The sequence below is a fragment of the Lytechinus variegatus genome, chromosome 17, assembly GCF_018143015.1.
Source record: "Lytechinus variegatus isolate NC3 chromosome 17, Lvar_3.0, whole genome shotgun sequence".
Taxonomy (NCBI): domain Eukaryota; kingdom Metazoa; phylum Echinodermata; class Echinoidea; order Temnopleuroida; family Toxopneustidae; genus Lytechinus; species Lytechinus variegatus.
In genome coordinates this window covers 1250753-1278515 of record NC_054756.1, presented here as the reverse complement: position 1 = coordinate 1278515, position 27763 = coordinate 1250753, and the positions used below count along the sequence as shown (strand labels likewise).

General features: G+C 38.1%; 2 protein-coding genes across 2 annotated transcripts; one reads left to right on the top strand and one right to left on the bottom strand.

Moving 5' to 3' along the window:
* Window positions 1-1857: 1857 nt before the first annotated feature.
* LOC121430837 lies at window positions 1858-7706 on the bottom strand. The gene is made up of 7 exons (XM_041628254.1): window positions 7593-7706; window positions 5891-6145; window positions 5008-5176; window positions 4533-4672; window positions 3547-3840; window positions 2861-3145; window positions 1858-2219 (listed from the first exon to the last, which is right to left on the bottom strand). Exons 1-7 carry the CDS (start codon window positions 7648-7650, stop codon window positions 2110-2112), a joined length of 1311 nt encoding a protein of 436 aa, XP_041484188.1. The 5' UTR covers window positions 7651-7706; the 3' UTR covers window positions 1858-2109.
* An 11299-nt stretch (window positions 7707-19005) lies between these two features.
* LOC121430689 (diphosphoinositol polyphosphate phosphohydrolase 1-like) lies at window positions 19006-27547 on the top strand. Its single transcript, XM_041628034.1, has 4 exons — window positions 19006-19272; window positions 20979-21089; window positions 24884-25013; window positions 26263-27547. Exons 1-4 carry the CDS (start codon window positions 19105-19107, stop codon window positions 26364-26366), a joined length of 513 nt encoding a protein of 170 aa, XP_041483968.1. The 5' UTR covers window positions 19006-19104; the 3' UTR covers window positions 26367-27547.
* The last annotated feature ends 216 nt before the right edge of the window (window positions 27548-27763 follow it).

The window sequence follows — 27763 nt, the reverse complement described above, 5'->3', positions numbered from 1 at the left end:
CCCGCTTCAGGTCTGAATTATCTAAATTTTTAGCTCGCGCTTCGCGCTCGCAATATTTGATAAGTGAGATGCGTATGGTAATCATGATTACAATGACTACACAACGTGCTTCATGTGTTCAGATGTAATTCTAACAAAATCAGCCAGCGCTTGGCACTGGTGAGATATGTATACTATTAAGTGATTCCTAAAATATAGTCCTTAAGATCTCCCTGTTTGGGGTCAATATATACAAAAATTTCGGCTCGCGCTTCGCGCTCGCATTGTTTAGCGAGACAGGTACGTATCGTGATTACAAAATCGATTATAATGTCCCTTTTTAGGTCTGAATATCAAAAATTTTCAGCTCGCACTTCGCGCTCGCATTATTTGATTGCTGAGATGCGTATTTTTATTTATGATTACAATGACTAAAAGTGCTTCCTTAAAATGTCTCTATTAAGTCAGTATACCTGACAATTGAGCGCGCTTCGCGCACTCACTAAGTGAACAAAAATTTTTGCTGGTGCCCCCCCAATGCCGTGACCCACGGTACGCCACTGTGATCGATGCGTTTAAAAGAAAATGAGAAGAAAATGTATGCAAATGACAAAAAGGGAACCTGGTAAGTAGATCTTTCAGATAAAGGTTTGCTTAGCTGATCCATCGCACAATTATACAGTTTATTGCGGCGTTTTACTTTCACTTCCAGCTATTCCTTAGCTTACTTCATAATTTTGTATGCATTCATTTCGCATCCGATCACTTTTATCCTCTACCAAATTACACCGATTCCCTCTCCTGTATCTTCTATATCTTATTTTCTTTATTTCCTCTCCTCTTTCATAATTTGTCGACTTATTTTCATATTTTGTGTTGAATGTATACGTTTTACCTTTATTATGTATTTATGTATGGTCTAATCTCTGATCATCTCAAGATATTCCAATGAAGTGCTCTTTATTTTGTCCATCCTTTACCCATTCCTCCAACTTTGCCACGTTTAATTCATCCTCTTAACCATTTTTCTCCTTTCTAGTTCTCTGTCGCTTCCTGTTCTTCGATTTTACTATTTCTGCCATCTCCTTTCTTTCGTATTTACTGTTAATTAACATAATAATCATCGTACCTATAAAAAACAATGCTCTTTCGTAGCGCAAGTGTTACCTAATTCATTTCATCACAGTCAACGTAGCGAAATATCCGAAATACCAATTCACACTGTGGCACCATTTGCTGTATCCATGGCATAGGCCTATTTTTTATTGGACACCCTGGAATAGATACGTGATTCCGAAATAAATCAATAGATTGGATAAACAATATAGGTGTATGGATCAAAATAAAGTTACATCAGCAAGTAGGCCCTACATTTTCGAGACATCTTCGCAAAATCGTACGGAAACAACAAGAAATGTTTTTTTTTATTATTATTACAAAGTACTATACATACATGTAAGTCACGTATAAAAGTGCTCTTAATTTTGCAAAATAAATGATAAAAGACGGAAAGTCACAACAATTTGATGCATTACTATATCTTCAAAACTTTTTACGATTTTTACGCAAACAAGTGAAAATTATAAATCATAAATTCAATTTTTGACGGGAATACTGTATCTATAAGTAAATTTCGTACTTTATACATCTCTGCAGTGTGAACGGAGAACGTAATCAGCCAAAGATTTCGTGGGGGCTAGATATGGCGTATGGGGAAAAACTTTTTTAAAGGTGCGAGAGAGCAAAGCTAGAGACTAAAAAAGTCGACTTTTTATTACAAAAATCAAATTTTGTGATAGATTTTGACATAATATTCATAAAATAATATCATATATCACCATGCAATGTTTCCTTTTTTTTTCTTGGTCGTAAAAAAATTGAGGAAGGGGGGGGGGGGTAAGGCATCTGTATGACATTGTACATTGTATTATAGTGGATGATTATGATGATTATGAACATGAATTGTGGTTAACACTGTTAAAATGATCAAATAAAATGGTAAAGGGAATATTTTAGGTAATGTTCACACTGTGAACACACTGTGGGTCATTGTGTGGGACACTGCGTTATATCCAGCGGGTATATACCTTCTCTGCTACCAATTACCAAGATCTCAAGGAGGACCACATCCTATTCGAACAAAACTATGAAGAGGAGGATGAAGATGCCTTGGAAGACCTGTATGAGGCCAGTGCACGAGGGTGGAATGGCACCAGAGTTACGGCCAGCACAGGGTGTATCTACGGATAAATGATAATAAACAAAATTATTCCGATTCCATATCGCACGCTCATACTATACAATAAGCATGATAAGCATGATTTTTATCGAGTGGGAGGGAATGTAGCAGGTATAACCGAATTTTATCTTTGCAACACTGATTAGTTTGCGCAGTACGATCTTACATGTAAGAGAATATACTGTATATATAGACACCTTTATCGGAAACACTCAATAAGATTTCTATTGAAATACGGAAAAAAATTAAATCTATAACCCCTTTCGTTTTGTTTTTGGACGGGTTATCGCCCGCCAAACTTTAGCTATAGTTCTCAATCCCCTTCCTAAGACCAAGGGTTAACTTCTCCTGGAATGAATGAACCAGAATTTCTTGGTTTGCGTAAATAAAACAAGATGAAAATTGAACAAGGTTAAATCACTAAAAGCCGCACCGAAATTAGACCGTGGTCATCAACGTTTTTCCTTTACCACCCTGAGACCATTACTCCAATATTGATATCATTTTTAAAACAAAGATGGTGGTAGCAAAAGCATAATAAAGCTATCAATGTCATGCATAGTAGGCCTATATAACAATGAAAAAATAAACTCCCTGTAGTGATAGACCCAATGACAATGACATGATGGAACGACAACTCACCATCGTCATCATCGTCCTTTCGAACTGTCACTGTAAATTCACAAGTATCCGTGTTTCCTGCCGCATCTCTTGCCGTGTACGTCACCTGGGTTTTACCGCGGAAAAAAATACCACCGTTGGTTCCTGGTCCTAGGAAGTCCATTTCAGAACAGCTGGACCAACTGTTCAACCCAGGCTCGGTCCAGGATACCGGCGATGAGTCGGAGACGTTGTATATGTCGTCATCGATGGCGACGTCGATATTTTCAGGACATCCTTCGATGACAACGGGTTCGTCATACTGAGCTGTTTAAAAATGAATCGCTGCATTCATCATTTGTGATTAGTAGAAAAGGGTCGAAATAGGGAAACAGAAAGGTTGAGTCCGGAGCCTTTAAAGTGCCATGGACAACACAATTTTATAAGTCGACTTGGCAAGATAACATATCTCGCCACGTCAACATAATAAGGCCGCCAAATTGACATGGTAAGATTAACCTCTTGCCACGATGTCGTCATGTTGATGGCACTTTAAAGGCTCCGTAGTTGGGATATTGATGCAAATAAACATTCGACTACAATTCTAATGTAATGTCCGTATTAAACTGATCATTATCAACATCATCATCATCACCGATCATCATTATTATCATCATTGTTAGTATTATTACTTTACACATCATTTCCTTAATATGCCGAGAGCTTACTTGTTGAGATGATTTTAGCGGTTTGGGGGCTAATAACCAGCTCGCTACCATTCGTCAGCGTCACTACTGGGTTGTGAACATTGAGAGAAGAATTCTTGATGTCGTACTCGTAGATCCCGGCTTGCTGGTTACCTGGTCCACCCTGCAGGCCAATCCAGTAGAGTTTGCTACCATACTTGCTCATCGAAGGCATCGCCTGGGTAAAGTTTGGGAACACATCCAGGATGCGATCACTGGTCCCATCTCCGTTGGTGTAGCCTAACTTCGTGTAATTTGTGAAGTAAAACAATCGCACTGGCAAGGGAATAGTGAAAGAAAATTATACACGCAAGGTTGCATCATGTACATCCTTATAAATTCATAGACCCTAACTGGTGCAAAGAATGATACAAACGGTTTTAATTAAGTTATTATTTTGTATTACCAAAACCGTAGCGGGATTATAAGAAGGGGTGGAAGAATTCTGAAGAATTCATTTTTAGTGTTGTCCCTCCTAACAAAATTTGTTACAGTTTACCTGACAGTGTTACAAATGACACGAGCATTGCTGTTGCTGCGATGTAAATTCTCACAAATTATATCCAGGCCCCGTCTTACAAGGAGTTGCGATTATCTGATTAACCTCAACTAGGAAAGCCAGCAACGCCCACATCCAAAAAATGCATGTTTGTTTATTTTTCTCATAGATATGTGGTGTATATATTTATGTATTCATTCACTTCATGACAATTTGGTGTGTTCGCTTTTATTTACAAAGTACATATTGCTAATTTCCTGTAAAAGGAATGATGAAACTTGCGGCTTTCCATAGAGTTAATATTGATTGGATCAATCGTAACTCTTTGTAAGACAGGGCCCAGAATTCGTTGACGACATGTGTTAATTTCTCAAAATTTCTATAATACTTTATTTCGTAACATTATCCCAGTCATGCCAGTGGCGAGATCTATGTGTATTAACGTAAGCGAGGATGGGCTTGGTCGTACCTGTTTGATCAGCACACATCTCAGTGGCTATGACATCTGCACTAATAGGTTTAACAACTTCCAAGATGGTGGTGTTTGTGGTAGTAGCTTGGGTTGCCTTTACAATCTCATCAGGAAATTGCGCTGCCCAGAAGACCCCTCTATCAAGAAACAAAGAGGTGGATAATTACATGCAGAAATGTGGATCAGAAGTAATATGCACAGGGTTGAAAATCATAGTAAGTGAATCTTTGGATATATTGGAGATTTTTTTACATTGAGGGGGGGGGGGGTTGTGATGGCTTTTGCGTTTGCAGTAAAATAGGAATGAATTTTCGCAAACTGTCGTGATTCTGTCTACATAGCATGCTTTTGCCAAAGATGTGGCTATTAGCTGTCAAGTGAATGCACCTTAAAAAGAGACGGCCAAACCGGTCCTTTTGTAACAAAGGTTTTACATAGTTTTACAGGGTTACTTACCCCTTTGATTACTTACCCATTGATTGCATCGACCAAGATTGAAGTAGGCGTGGCAGGAGAGTTCATGTATCTATAGACTTCTTGTACGGAACTGCCATCTAGATTGGCGCGCGAGATGGCCCCGTCGTTGAACATCGTCCAGTAGATCTTTCCATTCAACAGATCCAGAGCTATAGAATTAGGACCTGAATAGGGAATTTAAAGAAAGTACTCGAAATATAAGATGATGCCTATGTGCCGCACCAAAGTCGAAATTTGGGAGGGGGGAGGGCTCTGGAACTATTTCTTTTTTTATTAAAATGGGGGTTCACGGAAAGGTTCTGGGATCAGCGATTGCTAAATAAAGTGCAATGTTCTGGAACTGACCATACAAAAAATAGAGTCTCTGCAGCGGCCATTTATGTGGTGCCGACCAGCTGAGCAGTTGCAGTTAATGATGAAATGAGGAACCACAAATTTGAGGGTCTCCGGAACGGAAAAAACTAGGAATTTCCATGGTTTTCTAAATTGGTGATGCTCTGGAAAGGAGATTTAAGTCAAAAATGGGGGTCTCAACCGCAGAACATATTTATCATACCTCTTCCTTCGTACTATACCCCCCCCCCCCTCCCCCATGGAAGTGGGCTTGCGCCCTGATAAATCAATCTAGCAAGAAAAGTATGCCCTTATGTTTCCACCCCTATGTCTGTGATGAATTTAAATCATAATTGATAAAGACATAAACAAATCCTTTCGAGATGCCACAAATCTTTTTTATTCGACTGTATTCTCCATGTGGTCAACATGTGACTGAAATGTTTATAATAAAGTCTCCCGACATCGCCCTTGTTTGATGCATTTTCTGGGAGGAAATTTGGATGTAAGGCCTTCAAATAGGAGCAAAATATCACTTTACTTACTCTGTGTCAGTATTATGAGTTCTTGGGGACTGTTTCCATCAATGTTGATTCGATTTATCATGCCATTCGGGAAATCGTTCCAATACACCATTTGATTGGTTGGATCGTAGTCGATGCCTGTTACAGTATTACCTTCACGTAGAGGTATCATGGTGAACTGTGTCTTCAAGATGTTACTATCATCCCGAGACTCCGGCAGGGAAGCATAGAGGATACCCGGTGTACTGTCATCACCAATAAATATCTGAGCAAGGTCTGTATGATTGTCAAGGCGTAAAGAACAACATCTGGGGCCCGTAACACAAAGGTTAGCGATCGATCGCGAATTTCAAAGAACAATTCTGATTGGTTCATATTAAGCCTACGTAGCAAAATGCGCATGCAAAGAGGATCTTGATTGGTCATCTAATATTTAGCGATTAATCGCTAACCTTTATGTTACCACGCCCAGGACAACCGGGGACGTGAAAGGGACAACGTAGCTCATATTGTTTTTATTTTAATCGCAAAACATTGGTTGATTCAATGATTGATTGCACTGTTATCATGACTTATCCACCTGACTGATCAGTATGATCTTATCTTATTGCACAGTAAACTGAACAAATGCTGAATTTGGAACCTTTTTGCGTTCTCGCATTATGTTTGGGCATATTTACTTCGATTCAATTTCAATTCATCTTTATTTCACAAGCCAATTAAAAAGGCTCTTTTTAAAAACAACATACATACAGTATAAACAGTTCAAAGATGAAAATGTAACAATGAAAAGTAGCTCATCGCAGGATACATAAATGTTCCATAAAGCATTGTGGTAAAATATAATACATGTTAACTAATTATTACGGTGAAAAGGATAAAATAAAAGGACGTGTTCTGAAAATAAAGGCTTTCGAGGCACACCTGAAAAGGCCTAGAGGCCTGCATGCAACATGGGCAAGGTAGCCTGAATAGGAAAAATTAGCTATAAATAAAAGGAAAAAGAACACAGAGTTGGAGCAGGAAGCTTAGAAAAAAAAGAAGAAAGGGGGGAGGTACAAGAAAAGAGAAGAGACAAGAGAAGGGGGTAGATGTGGAAGGAAATAAAAGGGAAGGTGAAAGATTTACCCATAAAGATAATCTATTTCTAACGTCTTAATTAATTGCAGCAAATACACATTTTGTGGTAAAAATGTGATCTTATATGTTTACGGGGACAGTTAACAATTACGTATTTTCTTAAAGTCTTCCTTCTTATACTTCTTGGATTGGTCAGTTTGAGGGGCAGTTACACATCGCCGGTTTGGACAGCTCTTTCTCCCCAAAGTCGGATACAATAGAGTTGGGCTTCGGTTACAGCGTTTCGCAATTTCTTTTGTTTTATTGTATACTTAACATATCATACGTAAGTACTGATTTCAGGGGGCTCACGAACGTTCTGCAGCGGTTTTGTAAGGACACGAATGTAAAAGAAATGGTAATGTCGTATTCTGTGCGACAAAAGAACGTAAATCATGAGCTAAAAGAGCGATTTTGTTTTAATGAAATTACTCACGAACTAAAAATGACTCCTATCAGTATAGCGCGTCTTCTGATTCCTGTCGAAACATCTAACTCAATCTATGAATAACTAAATTAAAAAAAAAAAACAAATACCCCTCCAAAAATAAAATACGAAAATATAAATGTAGCACCATCAATGAATGACGACATAATCACTTACTCCCTTGAATGCCTAAGGATAGACCGACCAGCACCAGCATATGAATTTGACGCGCCATATTAGTATGATGATCTTGTGGAAACGTCTTCTTTCTTCACCTGATATGCAAACAAGTGTAGCCAATCTTTACCTAACGATGAATTTGCCTCGTAATTGTACGGCATACCTGCATATTATGAAGGATGGTCATTGTTTTATTATTTTGGGTGATAATTATGAAGATTTTATTATCGTGTGGTTTGTTTTCAGGGGCAGGGGGTAGTCTGCTGGGCAAATCCTTCACTCGAGTAAAGGGTCTGAATTGCAGCCTGCTCATGACTTGTGTACTGGAGGCCGCTCTCACAGCATGTTTTGCATGTGCTAGTCTTTGCGTGGAGACACACTTGTTGATCAAAGTTTCAATCAGGGTCTGTGCCTGCAGACTAGGCGGGGCGGGGGGGGTCTCATTCTGTCTCTGCATGGCATGACTTCTTGTGAACCTGGGGTCTGTTGCAGAAAGAGTTGCGTTTAAACGCAAGTAAAAAAAACAATTGCAAGTCCCAAATTTGCGCTGTTGATTGGTTGAAAATCAACTTGCGCATGATTTTTAGAATCGCGATTGATTGCAACTCTTTCTGCGACGGGCCCCCGGTGGGTGTTTCATGAAGATGTTCGTAAGTTAAGAGCGACTTTAAGAACGACTGGTGATCCTTTCATGTGGTAAATGGTATATTCATTGGCGATGGTTTAGCGTAAGAAAGGATCACCAGTCGTTTTTAAAGTCACTCTTAACTTACGAACAACTTTATGAAACACCCACTTGGTCACGTATAATCGCCATAACTCCCTGTCTATGTACACATTATGTCAATTGAACTCATATTGATGATTTGTTGTAATATTATTATAAATTATACACTGCAACACGCCGAACACCATACTTGTATTGTATATCGGTCCACACCAGAGATGTGTTGAAACACGCATACATTCGTAATTCCGAAGCTTCGTTATTCCGAAGCTTCGTTATTCCGAAGGTTCGGATATTCCGAAGGTTCGTTATTCCGAAGGCTCGGATATTCCGAAGGTTCGTTATTCCGAAAACGAAATGAGGTTCGTAATTCCGAAGGTTCGTTAGTTCGAAAACGAAATGATTAACGAACCTTATTTCGTTTTCGGACTAACGAACCTTCGGAACAACGAACCTTATTTCGTTTTCCGATTAACGAACCTTATTTCGTTCTCGGATTAACGAACATCGAGGTATAGGCAATTTACGTGTTTCGGAATTACGAACCTTCGGGATAAAGAACCTTTGGAATTACGAAGTGTAATCGTTGAAACAACACCGTTTGGCGTTAGGCTAACACTAATTTGGCATTTAAACAACACCAATTATTGTTAAACCAAGGCAGTTTGATTATTAACTGGTGTGTTTTAACTCCTCTCTGGTGTCAGGGTGTGTACTGATATAGATACCAAGCTGGTGTTAAATTAACATCGGCGTTCTTTCAGTGTTTATATGCCCTAATTGATAAATACATTGAAATACATAATGCCTTCCAACTTGTTACACATGGATAATTCATCGATGATCTTATAACCTTCAGGTACTGGTGAATATTCATGAAATACCATCCTAAATGTTCTATTATTTTCTTGATATTTTATTATGTTTATAGGCCCAGATGATGAGCAGGGTTATCAAAGCTGCCACCATTAACAGCAAAAAGAGCTGATCTACATCTCCATCGTTGCTATTCTGTCTCTTTCAAGTATATACAGTTACACCTACGGAACACTCAAATTGGCGATGGTGTGCCAAGAAACTCCCCCCCCCCCAAAAAAAAAAAATAAATAAATAAATAAATAAAGAAAAAATAAAATAAATAGAATAAAATAAAAAATAAAATAAAAATAAATAATAAATTAAAAAATTAAAATAAATGAAATAACCTACAAAATATGACCGGTCTGGGAAGCGTTTTATGAAATAACTATAGTCAGACATTTTAGTCTTGTTTTGTCCGACAGTTACCATAGTAACTGTGCTTCTAAGCCAATTAGAATAAAGGAAAGATGTCAGATCTGACAATATTGTCGGACGAAAAATGTTGATGAACGCACTGCGGAATTGATATGACCCGTTATATTGTGATATAATCAAAATTATGGAATCTATACAGGGACCCGTTGCAGAAAGAGTTGCGTTTAAAGTAAAAAAAAGTCAAAAAAATCAATCGCAAGTCCAAAATGCGCGCTGTTGATTGGTTGAAAATCAAGTTGCGCGTGATTTTTAGAGTTGCGTTTGATTGCAACTCTTTCTGCAACGGGCCCCAGATTCTGTACCAGCATAGTTAACATAGATAATGTTATGTTACTGTGACCTCTTATCATACCAGGCTAATTAAATCATAAAATGATGCTAAAACTTTATCTTCATGAGTATGTAATTGCGTCACCCCTTTCCGTCTAAGAGCGATGGATAATAATAATTGTAATAATTAAAATATTAATAATAATAATAAATGACAATTATTGACAACATGATTTACTATGGATATTTGGGGATTTAGTTCTATTTGAAAACCTATTAAAGACACCGTCCTTTGTAATCTTTTGGAAATTATTCATCTATGAAAATCAGAAAAGATGTAAAATATAGGCCCACTCTGCTATAGCAATATATATACGTTTTGTGTTAAATTTCCATTGGTGAATATAAAAACCTTGAATTTCCGAAAAAACGCTAAACGTGGATTTAACTCCTTTTGGAATAAAACTATTCTTATTATATTACATGTATATATTATCAATAATTTTGTATTATATTTACATAATCTATTTTCCCAGGATACTATACGGGAGACTAGTTTACTGCCGGATTAAATACAGTAGAAATGAATGAACCTTAAAATTTTTCTTCTGAAACAAAATTAGACTTTAATACCAGCCCATACCAAAATCTCTCCTTTTCTCCTACTTTCTCTAACACACATGCACACACACACATGAAAAAACAATTGTTCTCATGTATTTGTTCTTTCCCACTAGTAAACAGGGGCGTAACAGGGGTCAGTAAGTGGTGGGGGGGGGGGAGGGGCAAGAGCCAACGATTTCCCGGTCTTATCATGGGGTGTACATATATTCATGATTGCACGCGAGCGTTTGATCAGTAAACAGAAATGAGGAGGAAAGCATTGCACGTCTAGCACAAGTTTCTTAATAAAAGTCCCGAGAGAGCGAAAATATGCATATTCTTCCAACAAAACAATCATGTTTTGATAGAATTTACAAAATGTGGATGAAACAAGAGGTATCATGGGTGATATAAGCCAGGACAAATGGAACAATATTCAGCGCTTAGATACTTCTGAACATTAAGCACTACACAGCAAAAACTGTGGTGTTAACCGGTGTACATAGGGGACCACAACAGTTATTTTACACCGGTGTTAAATTGGTGGTGTTAGTTTTACACCTATAGGTGTTATTAAAACACCTATGGTTGTTACATTTACACTCTTTGGTGTTATGTTCAATCTCTATGGTTTTATTTTAACACATCAGGGTGTGGTCCTCTATTAACACCAATTGGTGTCAGCTTTAACACCGCAGTTTTTACAGTGTATAAGCAAACATTATTATCATTAAAATTATTTAGGGTTAAAATGGGAGAGTTAAAAACGGTAGAGGAAAAAATCACTAAGGTGAACATAACAGAGGTATGATTGGCAGAGGTAATAACAGCAAATTGTCATGCTTTGTATTGCTTGTAAATAAACTGTAAGCTTTACCCCCTCCCCCCATCATACGCGTGGGTTCACTTTAAGTTAAGCTTCTATAATAATTAGAGACTCTAATTCATCGCAAATGTTTAAATATACAGGGACGGCGATATATCGTATTCAGATATCGGAGGGGGGGGGGTGAACAAGGAGTCCCTCTCACTTTAGGCATGGGTAATTTCATGAGAAGTGTATCAATGAATTCTGCATAGTATAGAAATAGAAAATGTAGACCAATGTTAAGAATGTAGATATTAAAATGAACAGAATAAGATTAAATTGTATTAAGTTTGACTAGATTCCTTGCCTAAAGCAAATTATCTTTTGACATGCATAAAATACATTGCAAATTATCATATTCATATCGTTGCAATAGACATATTATGAGCTCATGTCCGTAGGAATAAAAAAAAACGCCGAAGAGGGCACCATTATACAAACCATTTTGTACACATGCACGGTAGTTATAATGATGGTTTATTTTCAGTTGGTCAATTGCCAATTCTTCCAATTACCAACGCTACTATGATTTTGGTCTACCATCAGATAGTCCACTATCCACATGGTCTAACTGCCATTTCATCCATTCAGCAGTTCGTCTACTAGCCAGTTGGTCCAAAAGCTATTCAGTCTACAATTTGGTTTCTATTGTATGGACAAAGTGTTATATGGGCAAAATGAACGAAAACAAAATGGATATTAGACCAACTGGTTATGAGACGAAATGGCCATAGACAAACTGGTGATTATACGAAGTGATGATTGGACCAAATTGTAATCGGACCAAGTGGTTGTTAGACGAAATGTTGATGGACGGAATGGGGTTAGACGAAATGAAGGCAAACCGTACTATATAGTGGACGAGTTGACAGAATTGGCAATTTACCGTGATGATGATGATGACTGCATCTGATAAATCACTAGGAATCATGTCTTTCCTCTGGCAACCATGGGTTAAGCACAGCTATTCTGAATTACTTTTTTGAAGCTCCACATTTCTTGTTCAGAATCTGTAATGCGCCACTATCCATTACGCAAACCAGCAGAGTATTTCGGAAGGGGTCCAGAGGCCCCTGGTGGGGGTCGAGGGGGCAGATCCCCCAGAAGTTTTGGAATATAGGAATTTTAAATTGCCAAGAAGGGGTCTAATCAATATCAACAAAAGAAAGTACAAATGCCAACAAACTACACATTATTAATCAAAAGAAAAATGATCAGTGACTTTTTCACTTTTGCACCAGATCTATTGGCTGAACCAAGTGGCGTAATGAGTAAAGAGAAAGTGAGGGGGCTAGATATGGCAACTGAAGCAAAATATTGAACTTTTCAATACAAATATCTACATTTTGTCATAATATTAAGAGAATAATACAATATTCCACTCTTTCCCTTTCTCCTTTTTTCTTGGCCTTGAACGCTTGGGGGCCCCCAATCCCCACACCCATCTATAAGCCATTGGCTGAATTTACAGTCCCTGATTTTCCAAGGGCTGAAATTCAGGCGTTGCACTGCACGGACGCCCAAAACTGCCCCTAGCTCTCTTTCTTTAACAACTTCGGATTTTAATCGGCTTCGGGAACAAAGTTTCTGCTTGTTATGTCCCAAATTCATTATCTTTTATGATCAGGATATCCTTTGAATATCATATTATTTGATGTTTAACTCTTTACCAAAATGTATACTCTGGAAATCCTATAAGCGGGGTTTTCAAATCACTTGTGTGGCACATAAACTTTGTACAGCATAGAATAAATAAAAAAAGAGAACATTGATCCTCCATTATAGGGGTTATCGAGAGCTAAATTGGACAAATTTGAGGAAATCAACTAGCACTTAAGTTTCAAGTAAAGATTTTTTTTGTTTTCTCTTTGTATTAAAATGATCACCAAATCCACATGTTACTGGTAGATTTTTTTTCATTTTTCTCCCAATTTTTCCTTATTTTTTTTTAAATTTATTTATTAAATACCGGCTCCGAAGCGCCACTCCGCAAGGCTCGATGCGCCACAAGTGGCGCGCGCGCCACCATTTGAGAATCCCTGGGTTAAGCACTGATCTCTATAAAAATAGAGATCAGTGGGGTTAAGCAGTAAGCATAAGTCCACCATAACTCAGAGCTTTCGGAGGGGTTCCGTCAGCTAACTCAGGGACTTTTTTGCACTTGTTTCGGTACATTTGGGTCCAAAAACCTGTTAGGAAAACAAATTGAAATTACAGTTAAAAGCAACCGAAAACCTTCAATACGATTGGCTACTGGTATGAATTTGTTATAGAAACTGTTCATTTATCATTCTGACTATCCGTATCGTATCTGGGTACACATCACGTTCGTGACCATGTTAGCGGAGAGATGGTTGATTAACAGCTTCAGCAAACACTTGGGAAAATATGGAAGGATGCAAAACTTCATGATACCTTACTCGATTTTCATAATAAAAAGAGCTGTTCTTTTTCTCTTTAGACTTTTTAAATTCCCTTATGCATTCAGACCAACTTCAAAGTAATAATAATAATGATAATAGTCAGTTCTTGTATAGCGCATAGCACATTATGAATATCGTCTCTATAGATGCGGCTTTCAAAGGACTTGGATATTATTACCCTGGCTGCATGTAGCTCAAGCATAAATTTCTGCCAGGTACCCATTCACCTCACCTGGGTTTGGTGCAGCACAATGTGGACTAATTTCTTGCTGAAGCCATGGCTGGGATTTGAACCCAGGACCCCCTGTTTCAAAGCCCGGAGACCAATCCACTGGGCCACAACGCTCCTCATAGGTAGGGGAAGGCGGGGTAAGTTGAGCATAGGGGCAAGTTGAGCCACCAGCCCCAGGCCAATAATGAATGAGTCAGACATCATGGTGGTGTCATGTATTGATGACCCATAGCATAACCCCTAACCCCACCACATTGTTTTCAACTTTGAAACAAAAAGTAGTTTTTTAGAGGGAAAAATATGAATTTCAGCCAAAAAAGTAAAAAAGAGTGTGAAACACATAAGTGCTTTATAAACACACACATCTTTGAATATAATAAAGACATGATAACAACATTATTAGTCCAGGTATGGATCTTCATTCTTGTCATAGTCTTTTATATAATGGATGCATAATAAATGTGTGGATACAAAATTATCGCACTAAATTCGGACTGGGGTAAGTTGAGCCCGCAACAGCATGGGGCAAGTTGAGCCATGGTTATTCCTATGGTAGTGTATCTTAAAAAACAAACAAACCATAAAAATCGATTGAAATGCTGGCTGAAAGGAGCAAATTTACATGACATGCTCTTTTCCTTTTAAAGGATGTTAGTATTTATAGAGAATTAGCAAGTGAAAAGACTTTAAACAAAAAATTGACATGCTGGTTCTCCCCTCATACATTTTGTACATAGTTTTTGTGGCTCAACTTACCCCAGAAGGTGGCTCAAACTTACCCCATATATGTAAAAACTCCGGTGTTGATTCAACACCAGTCCAGAGTCTTATGTTTCATTATTATTTCCGGACCATAGAGAGACACCCATACAAAAAATTGCTTTAGTGATATCTAATCATAAGAATCGTATACCTGAAATTTGTAAATCATGAAATTCGTGTAAGCTCGCAAATAACGCCTCCATGACAACATTAAAGAAGACAGGAAATAATTCCTGTGATAATAATTGCAACTTACCGCCCTGGAGATAGACATTGTGGTGATCAATTCGGAAAAAGAATTTCAGGAAAAAAGGTAAAATGTATCTGGATCTCGGTCAGTTACCGATTCTTCTACATTCCTAGCTGACTGTCTTTATAATGTGAGAATGGTGTGGTGTTGAAAAGGGTTTTATCACCGAGTGCTTTGGCAGGTCCATTGGTAGTCCAGATTGGACCTTGTTGTTTGGAAGTGCCCTTTCCCAAAAGCTAACATAGAGGGCACATGTCTCCCAATCTCTAATCAGCGACAATCCACTCATTGTCGCTGATTAGAGATTGGGAGACATGTGCCCTCTATGTTAGCTTTTGGGAAAGGGCACTTCCAAACAACAAGGTCCAATCTGGACTAGTCCATTGGCGGCGGAAGCAAAAAAATTAAGGAGGGGACAACCAAAAAAAATTTGACAAGCAAAAAAAAAAGGTTCTCAACCCAAAAAATTTAGGGGAGACGTAGGAAAATAAATTGACAAGCAAAATAAAAAAAAGGTCATCAACAACAAATTTAAGGGGGGGGGGGGGGACACGTCCCCCCGCTTCCGCCGCCTATGGGCAGGTCAGTATATTTTATACCCAATTTTCAGCTGCGCCTGCATGGTTTTAGTTATATGTGCATAATTTGCGGATAGTAAACTTGGAAAACTGAGTGTTCTCTCTATTTTCTTTGAATTAGATCTCCAACATCTGGGACATAATTCGAGGAAGTTCCGCTATCATTGGCATATATACCGAAACTTAAAAAAGGAGTCCTTTCCTTCATGTCCGTTGTTTCCTAATATGAATTACATTAGAAAGCAATAATTAATTTCGTTTTTTAGTGAGATGCTCATTATGTCCATAAAATTCAATTAAGATGAGGATTGGATTTTTTTTGCGGGGGAGGGGGGCTCATGTTTACTACCCGAAGTATGAAATTTACTTGAGGATTTACATCTGACCCGTCAAATGGTGACACACTAATCATGCTAATAAATTTTTAAACCCCTAAATGACACACTTGGTGCACTAATTCATTATCACCCCTTGGGATGCTTCTGTTAGTGTTGCACCAACTAATACGGTTCACATATGAATCCCCATTTAGTGTGTATGTTGAGTGTGTCAAAATAATCAACGCGTGGTCCAAGTCTAATGACAAGATCTCATCCATCACCTTAAACAATAAAATGTCCCAAATTTTTCTGCCAGATAGTTCTAAAAGTAATAAATGAGATACCCCCCCCCCTTATTTTGGAAACAGAAGTTCAGGGGTTGCCCTTACTAGATTTATTGGTCAGATGGCGAATCATAGAACGGTTTTCAAAGGGGGGGGGGGGTTACCATGCTAAAAATTACAATCGTATGGTCATTTTTGTACACGGTTTTTTGGAAAAAAGTGGGGGGGCTAAAGCCCCCCCCCCCGGTTCCGCGGCCCTGGGCCTGTGTGTTCCTTTTTATCAGAATAGCATCTTTATCATAAATAATTATTATGTTTAGTGTACAAGATCAAAGTTCTTTGGATCTGGACAGATTTAGCGCCCTCTATCGATAATGGTTTTTTATATTCATGAGAAAGGGGACCTTCACAACAAAGCAATTTATGTTGACAAATTGATGTTGATTTTCTTTTTCATTCTAATTTTGATCGGTTTTTTTTTATTGATGATCATTTCATTAAAGATAGAAGTTTATAAACAAGTGCACACCAAGTTATCAAATATGCATAGAGCATTTCCATTTATTTGAAGGCGGGTTCCGAAAGAGCATTGTAGATTAAAGACCTTATGACGCGGGCATAGGTGTCGCGGCTGGGATTCGAACCCCGGATTTTCCATGTATCGGCCAGGGCCCACTCGACCACGGCACCTCTCTGACTCCATGCATCGATATCTGACAATGAATTCAAAACCGTAGAAAACTCTGGCATGAGAGTATAGCGTAAGTGAGAAAATATTTTATTGATTGAAAGACCATCAGCGATCATTTTCAAATGGATGCTCCTGGCTATTAAAAGATAATTTATTTGAATTCAGTACTATGGGTAGTAAACATGAGCCCCCCCCCCGCCCGCTCAAAAAAAATGATCTAGATCGGACAATGCATAAGAAATTCATGACTTTTAAAGTTTTGCGTTATTACGGTAAAACGGTTCTCGGCATGCCTTCATGAATATTCCATAAAACAAATGGATGATGTTATAATGCCTACTTGTTCTTTTTTTATTATATGAAATTGAGTTTATTCCTTTTTTCCTCCAAGAATTAGAAAAATCGGATTGACAACTGGATCAGTGTATTAGATATTCATTCCTGCAACTGTTATTTCACTATCTGTAAGGGAGACAATTCATCCATGTATGACAATAAGGATGAAACAAATATGATTTCATAAATAACACAAGGGAAAGTGGGGATGTGACATCATCAGCCCACTTATGAATAGGCCTATATTTATAATGACTTGCATAATACTTTTTTCACAAAATATTGCTAAGCTTTTAAAATTGTTATCAGACTTTGATGAAATTTTGAGCATCTGGCTTTGTGAATTTTACTCTAATTCATTAGATATGAATATTTTCAGCCCGGAGTACCTCTTTAGATAAAAAATCTAAGTAATGATACCATTTTGACACGGTATGCATGAAAAGGTACACTATATATCGGCCGTTTTCCACTTTTTCTTTCTCCTTTCTTCTTCAAATTTCTCCTTTTTAGTCGACGTCAAAATCCCCTGGACCGTTGCACCCACCCGAAACGGCAAAAAAAATCATTGTTTTACAACCAAATGAGATTTTTTTTTTTGGGGGGGCTTGCTTGCTGGCCGCCTTACAAAAATGGAATTTAAAAAATTGACGCGCCCCAAATATATAGGAATGTCATGGTACATGATTAAACAAAATGATCAAAATCCGAATTGAAAGAGGAATATTTCAGCCTTCAGCTGTAATTGCCCTATATACAAGAAAAAATGTCTTAAATTTCAAAAGGGGATATACCTCTGTTTTAACGGCATGTTTTGTTACAAATTTTAATTGTGCCTCTCATAGGGGGGGGGGGGGGCAAGGGCCAGCTGCCCCCCTGGATCCGCCAGTGCTTTGAAAGGCTTATCCCTCCTGAATTCGAAACGGTGGATTTAGTAGGTCAATGCTGAAGCACAGGAGGTACATTATAATGGGACATCGCTAAATATTAATGTATTTGCATTTAAGTTGATGACCTACTCAGAATCTATGATTAGCATTTATATGTGTGGACTGTGGGTGGATGTGGTTGCGTGTGTGTGGGTTTGTGTATATATGTGTGTTTGTAATAGTTTTTTCCATTTTCTATTTTTAGCATCTTAACCTTATTATACATTTTTTCTCTCTCTCCTTTGTATCTTGTAGATATGTTTCATGTTAATAATCATAAGTATTCCAGGGCCCTACTCACAAGCTTTGCTTTTAAAGGGGTCCTAAAACCAAATCGTATATGCTATAGTCACTGATTGATGTATGTTCATGTACTCATTTACGCTGTATGTACATATATTTTTATTATGATGTGATGCTTTTGAATAGATAAACTTGAACTTGAACTAAAAAAAGCACATTTCATAAAATCCAGTGTTTCCGCAATAATACACAGACAATATCTTGAAATTCTCAGCTTTTCTGTACATAATTTATTGATATCATTATTATCAGTAGGATCTGTTTTTATCATTACTGATAACACCTTATCATGTTTTCAAACTATAGGCCTATCCATTTTAATTCAATAATAAGGAAGTCCAACGTTGTCATGTCTTTTGTTGGCCCCTCCTTAACCCAGCCCCCTGAAATTGACCAATTAGCGAATCCCAGGGACAGCCTAGCCGCCGCGCCTCCGACCGTACCGACGTACGTACGGTACGCACGTGTCTTTTATCTGCATGTACATGTACTCCATGTATTATGTGGCGCCTTTTATGCTAGCAAAATCGCGCGTGCTGTACATGACTACTGTATACCGTGCCAGTGCTTGGCCCTGTGAACATTTCTATTTTTCTTGTCTAAGTTTCTGCTGGAATTATACTTCTTGACTGACAGAATGCCTTGCGACACAATATCACCTCAAACCCATCACTTTTTAGGTGGTGTTGGTTCAAAGCATGCGACGATTGACCAGTATAAACTGAATCAAATTCGGACATATTATCCGGATGGCAAAAGGAAACGAGCTGCCTGTTTGTGCTTCCGAAATGAATCGAAGAACGAGGTGGGTACCGGTGTCTGCTTGCTTGTCTCTGATCACTCCGGTGATCACTCGTGCACTCTATTCTAGTTATTATTTCATTAAAATATGGGTGTTTGTGAGAATTATTCGAAGATGTAATCAGATAATCAATTTGATTTGGCATTTGTTTAATAAGATTCCGTAGGCGTAGTGAAAATTTAGCTTGGCATTTAAAGTACCGGTAGAAAAGTAGAACTAGAAGAGCAACAATTGTTAATTGTCGTGTCCCCGGTCGTGTCTGACTCTGAATGGATTGTGAATGATGGTGATGAGTCAATGCATATAGACAATTGATGCAACATACTGGGGCGAATACTAGTCTTTTCACACCCCAAACTTTTGATATATGAATTGATATTGAATTTAATAACTGTATTGTCCATGAAGGATTTTTTTCTACTGGTTTACACACATAATTGTAGATACACACCATACACAGTCACAAAACAAAACGAATAAGTCAAGATGAAAACCAGTCAACATGAGGAAATCATTCCAACTCGGGTTATGTAACTTGTGTATTGAGCCTTTAACTTTAAGGGGCTTTCACAATTAATCGTTTGCGATCATTTTGGTCGCAATTATGTAGCAAACAATTGCAACAGTTGTCTAGGCCTTTATCAACTATTTCCATTTAACAGGTCCCTTTTTTAATTAGCAAGAAATGATTGCTGTTTTTTTTTTGGGGGGGGATTCCAATTCTGGTTTATGTAACTTAATATTATTAGATCAACTATTTCCATTTAAAAACAGATCTGTTTTTGAAATCAACAAGAAAGAATAGGGGTCTAGTTGGTTTTTTTTTGGGGGGGGGGCAAGGATTACCAAGGGGGTTACTATTTGGTATCACCAGAGCAAAGGCATAGCATGCAAAATGTTTTTTGTGTGTGAGGTAATACCCTCTAAACTAAAGGCTTTGTCATTAGCCCGGGGGGGGGGGGGGGCCACTTACATTGGCGAGTGGATACCATGCGCGACCAAAAAAACACGTAAAAAGGATGTCTTTTTCACGAAAGGGGAAGGTTACGTGCGTAACGTGATAAGGGTGTCACACAAAAATAATGAAAAAAGGGTATCTATTTCGCTAGGAAAATTACGTGTTTAGGGTCGAATTTGCGGAGATGCGATAAAACAAAATTATTTAAAAATGTTTTATAAAGGATTTCCTTTTTGCCCCAAAACTTTGTGTTTAGAGTCCGATTTGCGCGAGGTGTAGAAGGTGGGGTCGTACTGAACCAAATAAGGTAAAGCTGACGACCGAAGGACCCGTAACAATACATGTAAAACATTCCTGTACTTGTTTAGGGGTTCATTTCAGGGAATATTATCAATAAGAGTATCGTTTTGTTTCCAATACTTGTTAAGGGTAGGGTTTTACACGCCAATACTTGTTAATGGTGCACTTTCAGAAAATGGAAATTACGTGTTTAGGGTGCTCTTCGAGACCCCATGGTCGCGCATGGTATCCACTCGTGAATGGAAGTGGCCCCCCGGGGTCATTAGTCATCTGAATCTTCTTTTAAATTGATGTTTAAATACATGAGAATAAATCTTGGACCAAATGCATTGTTTCCTAAATACATCTAAATGTTTAAGTTGCTTGCCATGAGCCTGCTGTGAGTATCATCAGCGTCAATCAGGGCATTGCAAGTCACACTTTTTTCTCCATTCATTTCTTCTATTCAAAGGTACTTCTTGTATCCAGCAAGTCTAGTCAGGATTCATGGGTGATACCGGGCGGGGGTCTTGAACCAGACGAGACTCCAGCTGTAGCAGCAGTCAGGGAACTCGAGGAGGAAGTGAGTAAATGATTGTCATTCTTGGTGACCATGAACTAGACTTGTCAACCTAGTTTGTCCTTCAAGTATTTCAACTTACTTCGAAGTATGTATATACTATAGTAAATGCTGTGGGGCTAAAGCCAGGGTAATCCATGTCCTTTGGAAGCGCATAGGGACGTTAAGACATAATGTGATATGCGCTATACAAAAACTGTGTTATTATTGAATGGAAATGGACCCCCATGCCCCCTCTCAGCAACCTTCCCCCTTCCAGCTTGTCCAAGTACTATTTCTTTATGCCCACCCCTTTCTAATGTCTTTGGAACCCCCTCCTTGCTCGTCAGTTCCCCTTGCAATACTTTTAAGATTATTCTCAACAACAAAAAAAGGGGAAAAGGAGCTTGTATGAAAGCTGTAGACATTGTACTCCTGCAGATTAAATGATCATTGAATAACTTAAAATGATGGATGAAGTTGAATAATGGCTGATTTCAAGTACGGTGTTGGCCTTGGTGTTGATGTTGGTGTTGAACTTTGGCATTGGATTGCTTCCCCTAGTTCTAAAACTTATTCAGATTTTGTAAAACTGATCCAGATCGCATTAAACATCTCAAAAGTAAGTGACTTTTTCAGGACCATATTCATTTTATGTTTGGTGTTAATAGATGTATACTCCTGTAGAAAAATGACCTCACACCAATACGAAAAGGTTACTTACCACTGAACTTGAAATCACTTAATAACTTCATGCATGAAAAAAACTATCATGTTTATTGTAATGACTGGGTGGCTTGCATCATTGTTGCATGGAATACAAAGTTCAAAGCGGCATGGCTTTGTGATGTTAAGTGTCAGTGTATTGTGTAAACAGTTTGATAAGATGGATCTTGAGTTTGTACCATATCTTGTTTAAGTGGACAGATACTCAACTGATGAATTCATAACTCATTGCAAGACGGTGACAATTTCTCTGGAGATAATCGAAGTTTTCACCTTAAATAAAACCAACCCGACCGTTTCCCTTCTTCACCCATAGATCCAGGGAGGGAGGAGGAGGAGGGGAGGGGGTTGTTTCCCCAGAAATGCATATTCCCTGGATAACCTGACATTTTTTTTGAAAGAGAAAACAAATCCTTGGAGCATGTAATAAAAGCATTAAAAAATATACATGTATATACATGTATGGTCAACAAAGATTTGAGTAGAATTCTATGAGCATTTGAGAGAAAGTTAAAACATTGGAATGTTAAGATCCTCCCCCTATTGGCCATGCAAACAAGATCTGTGATGTCACACACAACTATGTACAACTCTCCTATTGGGATACAGATAATATCCCCCCCCCCCCCCCCCAGAAAAAAAGAATAAAAACTATTTTTGCTCATATTAATTATGATACATTGATGGTAGTCCATTCATATGGGCCTCGAGATTAAATGTACACAAAAAGAATTAAGAAAGGGAAACAGTTTTCTTTTTTGATATACCGGTACTGTTAAATGTTCAGCTCAGTGTTGGCCCTCGGTATTTGTTTGCATCAGACATTTCATTTAATTTTTGTTACCCCATCCCACTTGTACAGTTTTCATGTACATGTGCTGCAGTTTTATAGTCACTAGTGAGTTTTGCTGAAATGCTATGCAGGGGGCATTCTTTGTGATTTTTACGTGCATGAGCTACCTGTACAATAGTAGTATTCGGGAGCTCCAGTCAAGGAGCTCTTTGGTACAATACATGCTACAACCATTGACTATGAGAGTGTAGTCAATAGTGTGTGAGTATACTACAGACATGCGCAGTTGCTTTGTTTACATCACCGACTTCCCACATGGTGATCACATGCACACCAAGTGTTATGACTAGTCTCAATTCAGTTCCTTTGTGGTCAGTTGTAAATATTGCACACTGTTTTGTGTGCACGTAAACAGGAGCACACAATCATTCTATCCCTATCTCATCCTGGCATATAGGCTACATGTACATCTACTACTAGTGCCTGTATGTACATTGTACCACGTAGGCTTGTAAGGAGTGATGTCATGGAAGAGGCCTACATGTATGTAAATTATATCTGTATGACTGTAGACAGTCAGACTTGCCGACCCCCCCCCCCCCTTATAACTCTGATATTTATTAGATGGATTCTATCAAGATTTCTATCATTCAATTTGTGTTTTTATTCAAACATGTCCTTTTAATACTTGAAGAGCCTACATGTAGGCCTACATATGTACATTTACATTATTTACTGTATGTATGTATGTACTGAACATGTATACTGTCTGTATACATATTAATTGATTTATTCTTTTTGTTTCTTAAAGAAAAAGAAGAATCAATGTTTTCTTGGTGGGGGTGGTCTTGGGATATACATGTATTTTCCCCAAGGTTGACCATATCAAAGGCAATCAAGGAATACATGTGATTCTTGCCCACCCATTAAACATTCCAGAGAACTTGTATGAAATTTCATTCTATGGCAGACCATGTACAATTTAGTATAATGTACTTCATGTCACTGGGTCGCAAAATAGTGGAAACACATACTCCTGATAATAATAATGATATAGGGTATTTATATTGCGCACATATCCACCTTGTTAGGTGCTCAAGGCGCTCCTATATTACCCGGCTAAGCTAGGCGTTCATAGCGCACACAGCTTTTTAAGGAATTACTTCCTACCGGTACCCATTTACCTCACCTGGGTTGAGTGCAACACATTGTGGACCAGTTTCTTGCTGAAGGAAATTAAGCCATGGCTGGGATTCGAACCCACGGCCCTCTGTTTCAAAGTCCGAAGACTAATCCACTGGGCCACAACGCTCCACGTACTCATACATGTAGATGTATGTTGAGAAATAAATCTGAATGGGTAGTATCTTTTTTTTGTTAATCATATAGGCTACAGGGTGTACAGTAAAAAACCCTGTTAGTTTCATGTAATAAGTTTTATTCTGGAAAACTAGCAGTCTTTAAAAACTCTGGAGCAAATTGCGATGTTATACCAGGAAAATTATTCCTTGTAATCTCATGCATACTCGCTGGGTCTTTGATCTTGGCATCTCAGCTGGGGCCTGTTGCAGAAAGAGTGCGTTTAAACGCAAGTCAAAAAATCAATCGCAAGTCAAAAATGCGCGCTGTTGATTGGTTGAAAATCAAGTTGCGCGTGATTTTTAGAGTTGCGTTTGATTGCAACTCTTTCTGCAACGGGCCCCTGTTGTGACAATGAAAATCTCAAAATCTACATGTACATGTACATGTATGTTATTAACGCAGTTTATTTCCAATTCGTCTAATGCCGATTTGTCCAATTTCCAACTCGTCTACTACCATTTGGTCTATCATCAGTTCGTCTATACCACATGGTCTACTTTCATTTTGTTTAGTCTAATGCTATTCCGTCTAATAACCAGTTGGTCCAATAGCCATTTACAGTCCAAACCATTTGGTCTAATTAAGCTAAAGTGTTTAGTGCAAAATGAATGAAAATAAAATGGGTATTAGAGTTAGACCAACTGGTTATTAGACGAAATGGTAGTACAAGTAGACAAAATGGAGATTAGACAAAGTGGTGTTTGGACCAAATGGTTGTTAGACGAAATGTTGATGGACAGAATGGCATTAGACTAAATGAAGGTAGACCATGTGGTGAGTGGACAAGTTGGCAATTTTACCTCCATTGCATGGATGCAGTAGAATTAACCAAATTCATGTTTTCTGTATATGCTGATCAAATATAGGTAGAACTCATATCTTCATCATACATGTAATTACATATTCCTTTTTTCTTCGTTTCGTTGATTCCCTACAGGCCGGAGTGAGTTCTAGATTGGTGAACTTTGTGGGTAACTTTGTTGATGAATCAAACAAACACAGAACATCAGTCTATGCTTCAGTGGTTATGGAAGAATTTGATTCTTGGGAAGATCGGGAAAGAATAGGTAAGCCATGCTTAATATTTGTGCATTTTTAAAGGTCAAGTCCACCTCAGAAAAATGTTGATTTGAGTCAATAGAGAAAAATCAGACAGACAATGCTGAAAATTTCATCAAAATCTGATGTAAAACAAGAAAGTTATGACATTTCAAAGTTTCGCTTATTCTTAACAAAATAGTTATATGAACGAGCCGGTTACATCCAAATGAGAGAGTCCATGATGTCACTCACTATTCTGTTTTTTATTGTTTGAATTATACAATATTTTAATTTTTACGAATTTGACAATTAGGACCTCCTTGCCTGAAGGACAAAATGTTAGAATAATGGAATTTCAAGTGTTCAGGGAGGAATGAAACTTAATTTCACATGACATTGACAAGAAAATAAAAAAATATTTCATATTTCATATAATAAATACAAAAGAAATAGTGAATGAGTGATGTTATCATTTTCCCTCATTTGCATACTGACCATGATGTGCATATAACTGATTTGTGAAATAAACGAAACTTTAAAATGTCTTAGAGCATTGGACTCATAATCGCAAGGTTGTGAGTTCGAATCCCAACTCTGCCATTGTCTCCACTTTGATAAAAAAGGCCCAAGAGTGATATCTGTCATCTATTATGTCAGCCACTATGACTGATTAACCTAGATGTAAAATGTTTCCAAGGTAACTGGTTCTATACCAGCTTGGCGTTTACCAGCAATATTGCTGTCCTGCCGAGTTCCTACGGGAGTTACCACAAACAGAAACAGAAACTTTCTTTTAATATTTTACATCTGATTTTGATGAGATTTTCAGTGTTATGCTTGTTGAATTTTTTCTCTTTTTATTCAAATCAAGTTTTTGTTGGGGTGGACTTACATGTATCCTTTAAAAAAGTCATTGCCCTTGTCAAAGTATTAGACTTGTACATATGTAAAAGAAACTGTTTAGAAAACATTTCTTAAGTATCATTTTAATCCTATTCATGTTGCATTCAAATTCCCATTTCCAGTGGATCTTACTTCATGTGTGCCAGGGAATAAATTTTCACTGAGAAGCACTTGTCTCGGAATCATGTTTCCATGGTAATATTTTTTTAGGCCACACACCCCTACCCCCCTTTCCAAGTCCAAGTGCCCCTCCCCCAGTAAATCTTCAAATCTACTTTCTATGCTGATTCATATTGCCCCTTTGTTCCGTGTACTCTCTTAAAGTGATATATTGTACAGTCATGTATGTCTTTATTTCTATGAACCCTACAGGGAGGTGTAGAAGGTGGTTTTCCATTGAAGAGGCATCAAGGAGACTGATAGAGTACAAACCATACCAGGACCAGTATCTTCAAGTTGCCATCGCTACGAGGTGATCTGGGACCTCCATCCTTCTGGATGAAGCGGACAATGTCGCCACCATCCGCATTCTTTCAGCAACGATACGAAGTAGAATTTGCTGAAACTGGTAACCAGCAACAATCTTGTAGGAAGTCAAACCAGTTTGATCGCCAAAATGCAGACTGACTTCTCTGTGTGTCGATATTCTGCCAAAGATCGGAAGGAAGAGGAATGCTGGCGAACATTTTGAACATTGGAAAATTCCTTGAAATTCAGATTCAGTTAGTATCTGCATCACTGTATATTGTTTTCAAAAACTTTATTCATCTGTGCTGCCTCTTGCAATATCTAGGGCAGCCTATTCAGCGTATTTACATGTATTTGTGCTACACAACGCTGGATTAATTAGTGTGGACAACCTCATAATTCTTGCAGGAAAAGGATTTATTAGGTTTTGCCTACAGGACTTTTTCTTTGAGTTGACATTGGTATGTGTGTACCTCTCCTGGCAAGAAATAGATACTGCCTCCATGCATTCAGGTGCAGGTCAATATTAAAGCCAGTTCCAATCATAAACTGGGCATGAGCAGTAAAAGGTCATTTAAGAGAGATAAATCATGAAGGTGGCTTTCAGGTTCACTGACAATCATTTGTGATTTGAGGACTAGGCCTATTCATATCCTAACATTCAATTTCATCACATCCGCTGAAGAGTTTCACAATCATTTTGTACTTGATAGTAACCCAATTGTAGTTAGTCTGCTATGCAGACTCTGAATGGCTTTCGAGGTGGGATCTCAGCTTGATTGCGTACTGCTGCTGGTTTGCAAAGCAAACCTGCCAGAAAGGACGAGTGAAGGGGCCATTTCAGATCTGCAGCTTCAGAAGACCCAAGTGTAGTCTGCTAATTTGCTATGCAGACTTGTTGTATCAGCTGTGGTACACTACACACACTGCAGATGTGGGTCTACATTTGTAGACTAACTTGTAGTTGATGTGCCCAAAACAGACAATACCACAAACAATTTCAAATGTAATCACTGACATACTATTCTAGTCACCCAGTCTTATTTCATAGCATTTGAATACCACTAGATGCTATGTCTGGAATTGGAAAGCTATATACACTGAATGTACAGAATGTTACATCTTCATTTGAAAGTACATGTATTGGTGCTCTTTGTAATGAAAAATCATGGGAAAGGTCATTTGTGATTGATCGTAACTGTAAAGTGGGGGGTGTTTCACAAAAACTTAAGTATGACCACAGTTGCACTAAAATGTCGATGCATATAGAATATGCAACTCGCAATCTTATTGATTAATATGCAGTAGTCACTCGTGCACGTCGTCTTGGTATGATCTGACCAATGCAGTCATGCCTTCTATAACGCACGCATTAGATGTTTAAGTGTGACTCTAATGGGGCATT

Bases quoted from the DNA above. Each gene is read 5' to 3' on its own strand.
- LOC121430689 (XM_041628034.1), top strand. From the start codon at position 19,105: ATGCCTTGCGACACAATATCACCTCAAACCCATCACTTTTTAGGTGGT. The intron at 19,273-20,978 runs GTGGGTACCGGT...TTCTATTCAAAG, and splicing joins GAAATGAATCGAAGAACGAG to GTACTTCTTGTATCCAGCAA. The intron at 21,090-24,883 runs GTGAGTAAATGA...GATTCCCTACAG, and splicing joins TCAGGGAACTCGAGGAGGAA to GCCGGAGTGAGTTCTAGATT.
- LOC121430837 (XM_041628254.1), bottom strand. From the start codon at position 7,650: ATGGCGCGTCAAATTCATATGCTGGTGCTGGTCGGTCTATCCTTAGGC. The intron at 5,177-5,890 runs GTAAGTAAAGTG...TTCCCTATTCAG, and splicing joins ACTCATAATACTGACACAGA to GTCCTAATTCTATAGCTCTG. The intron at 2,220-2,860 runs GTGAGTTGTCGT...ATTTATCCGTAG, and splicing joins AAAGGACGATGATGACGATG to ATACACCCTGTGCTGGCCGT.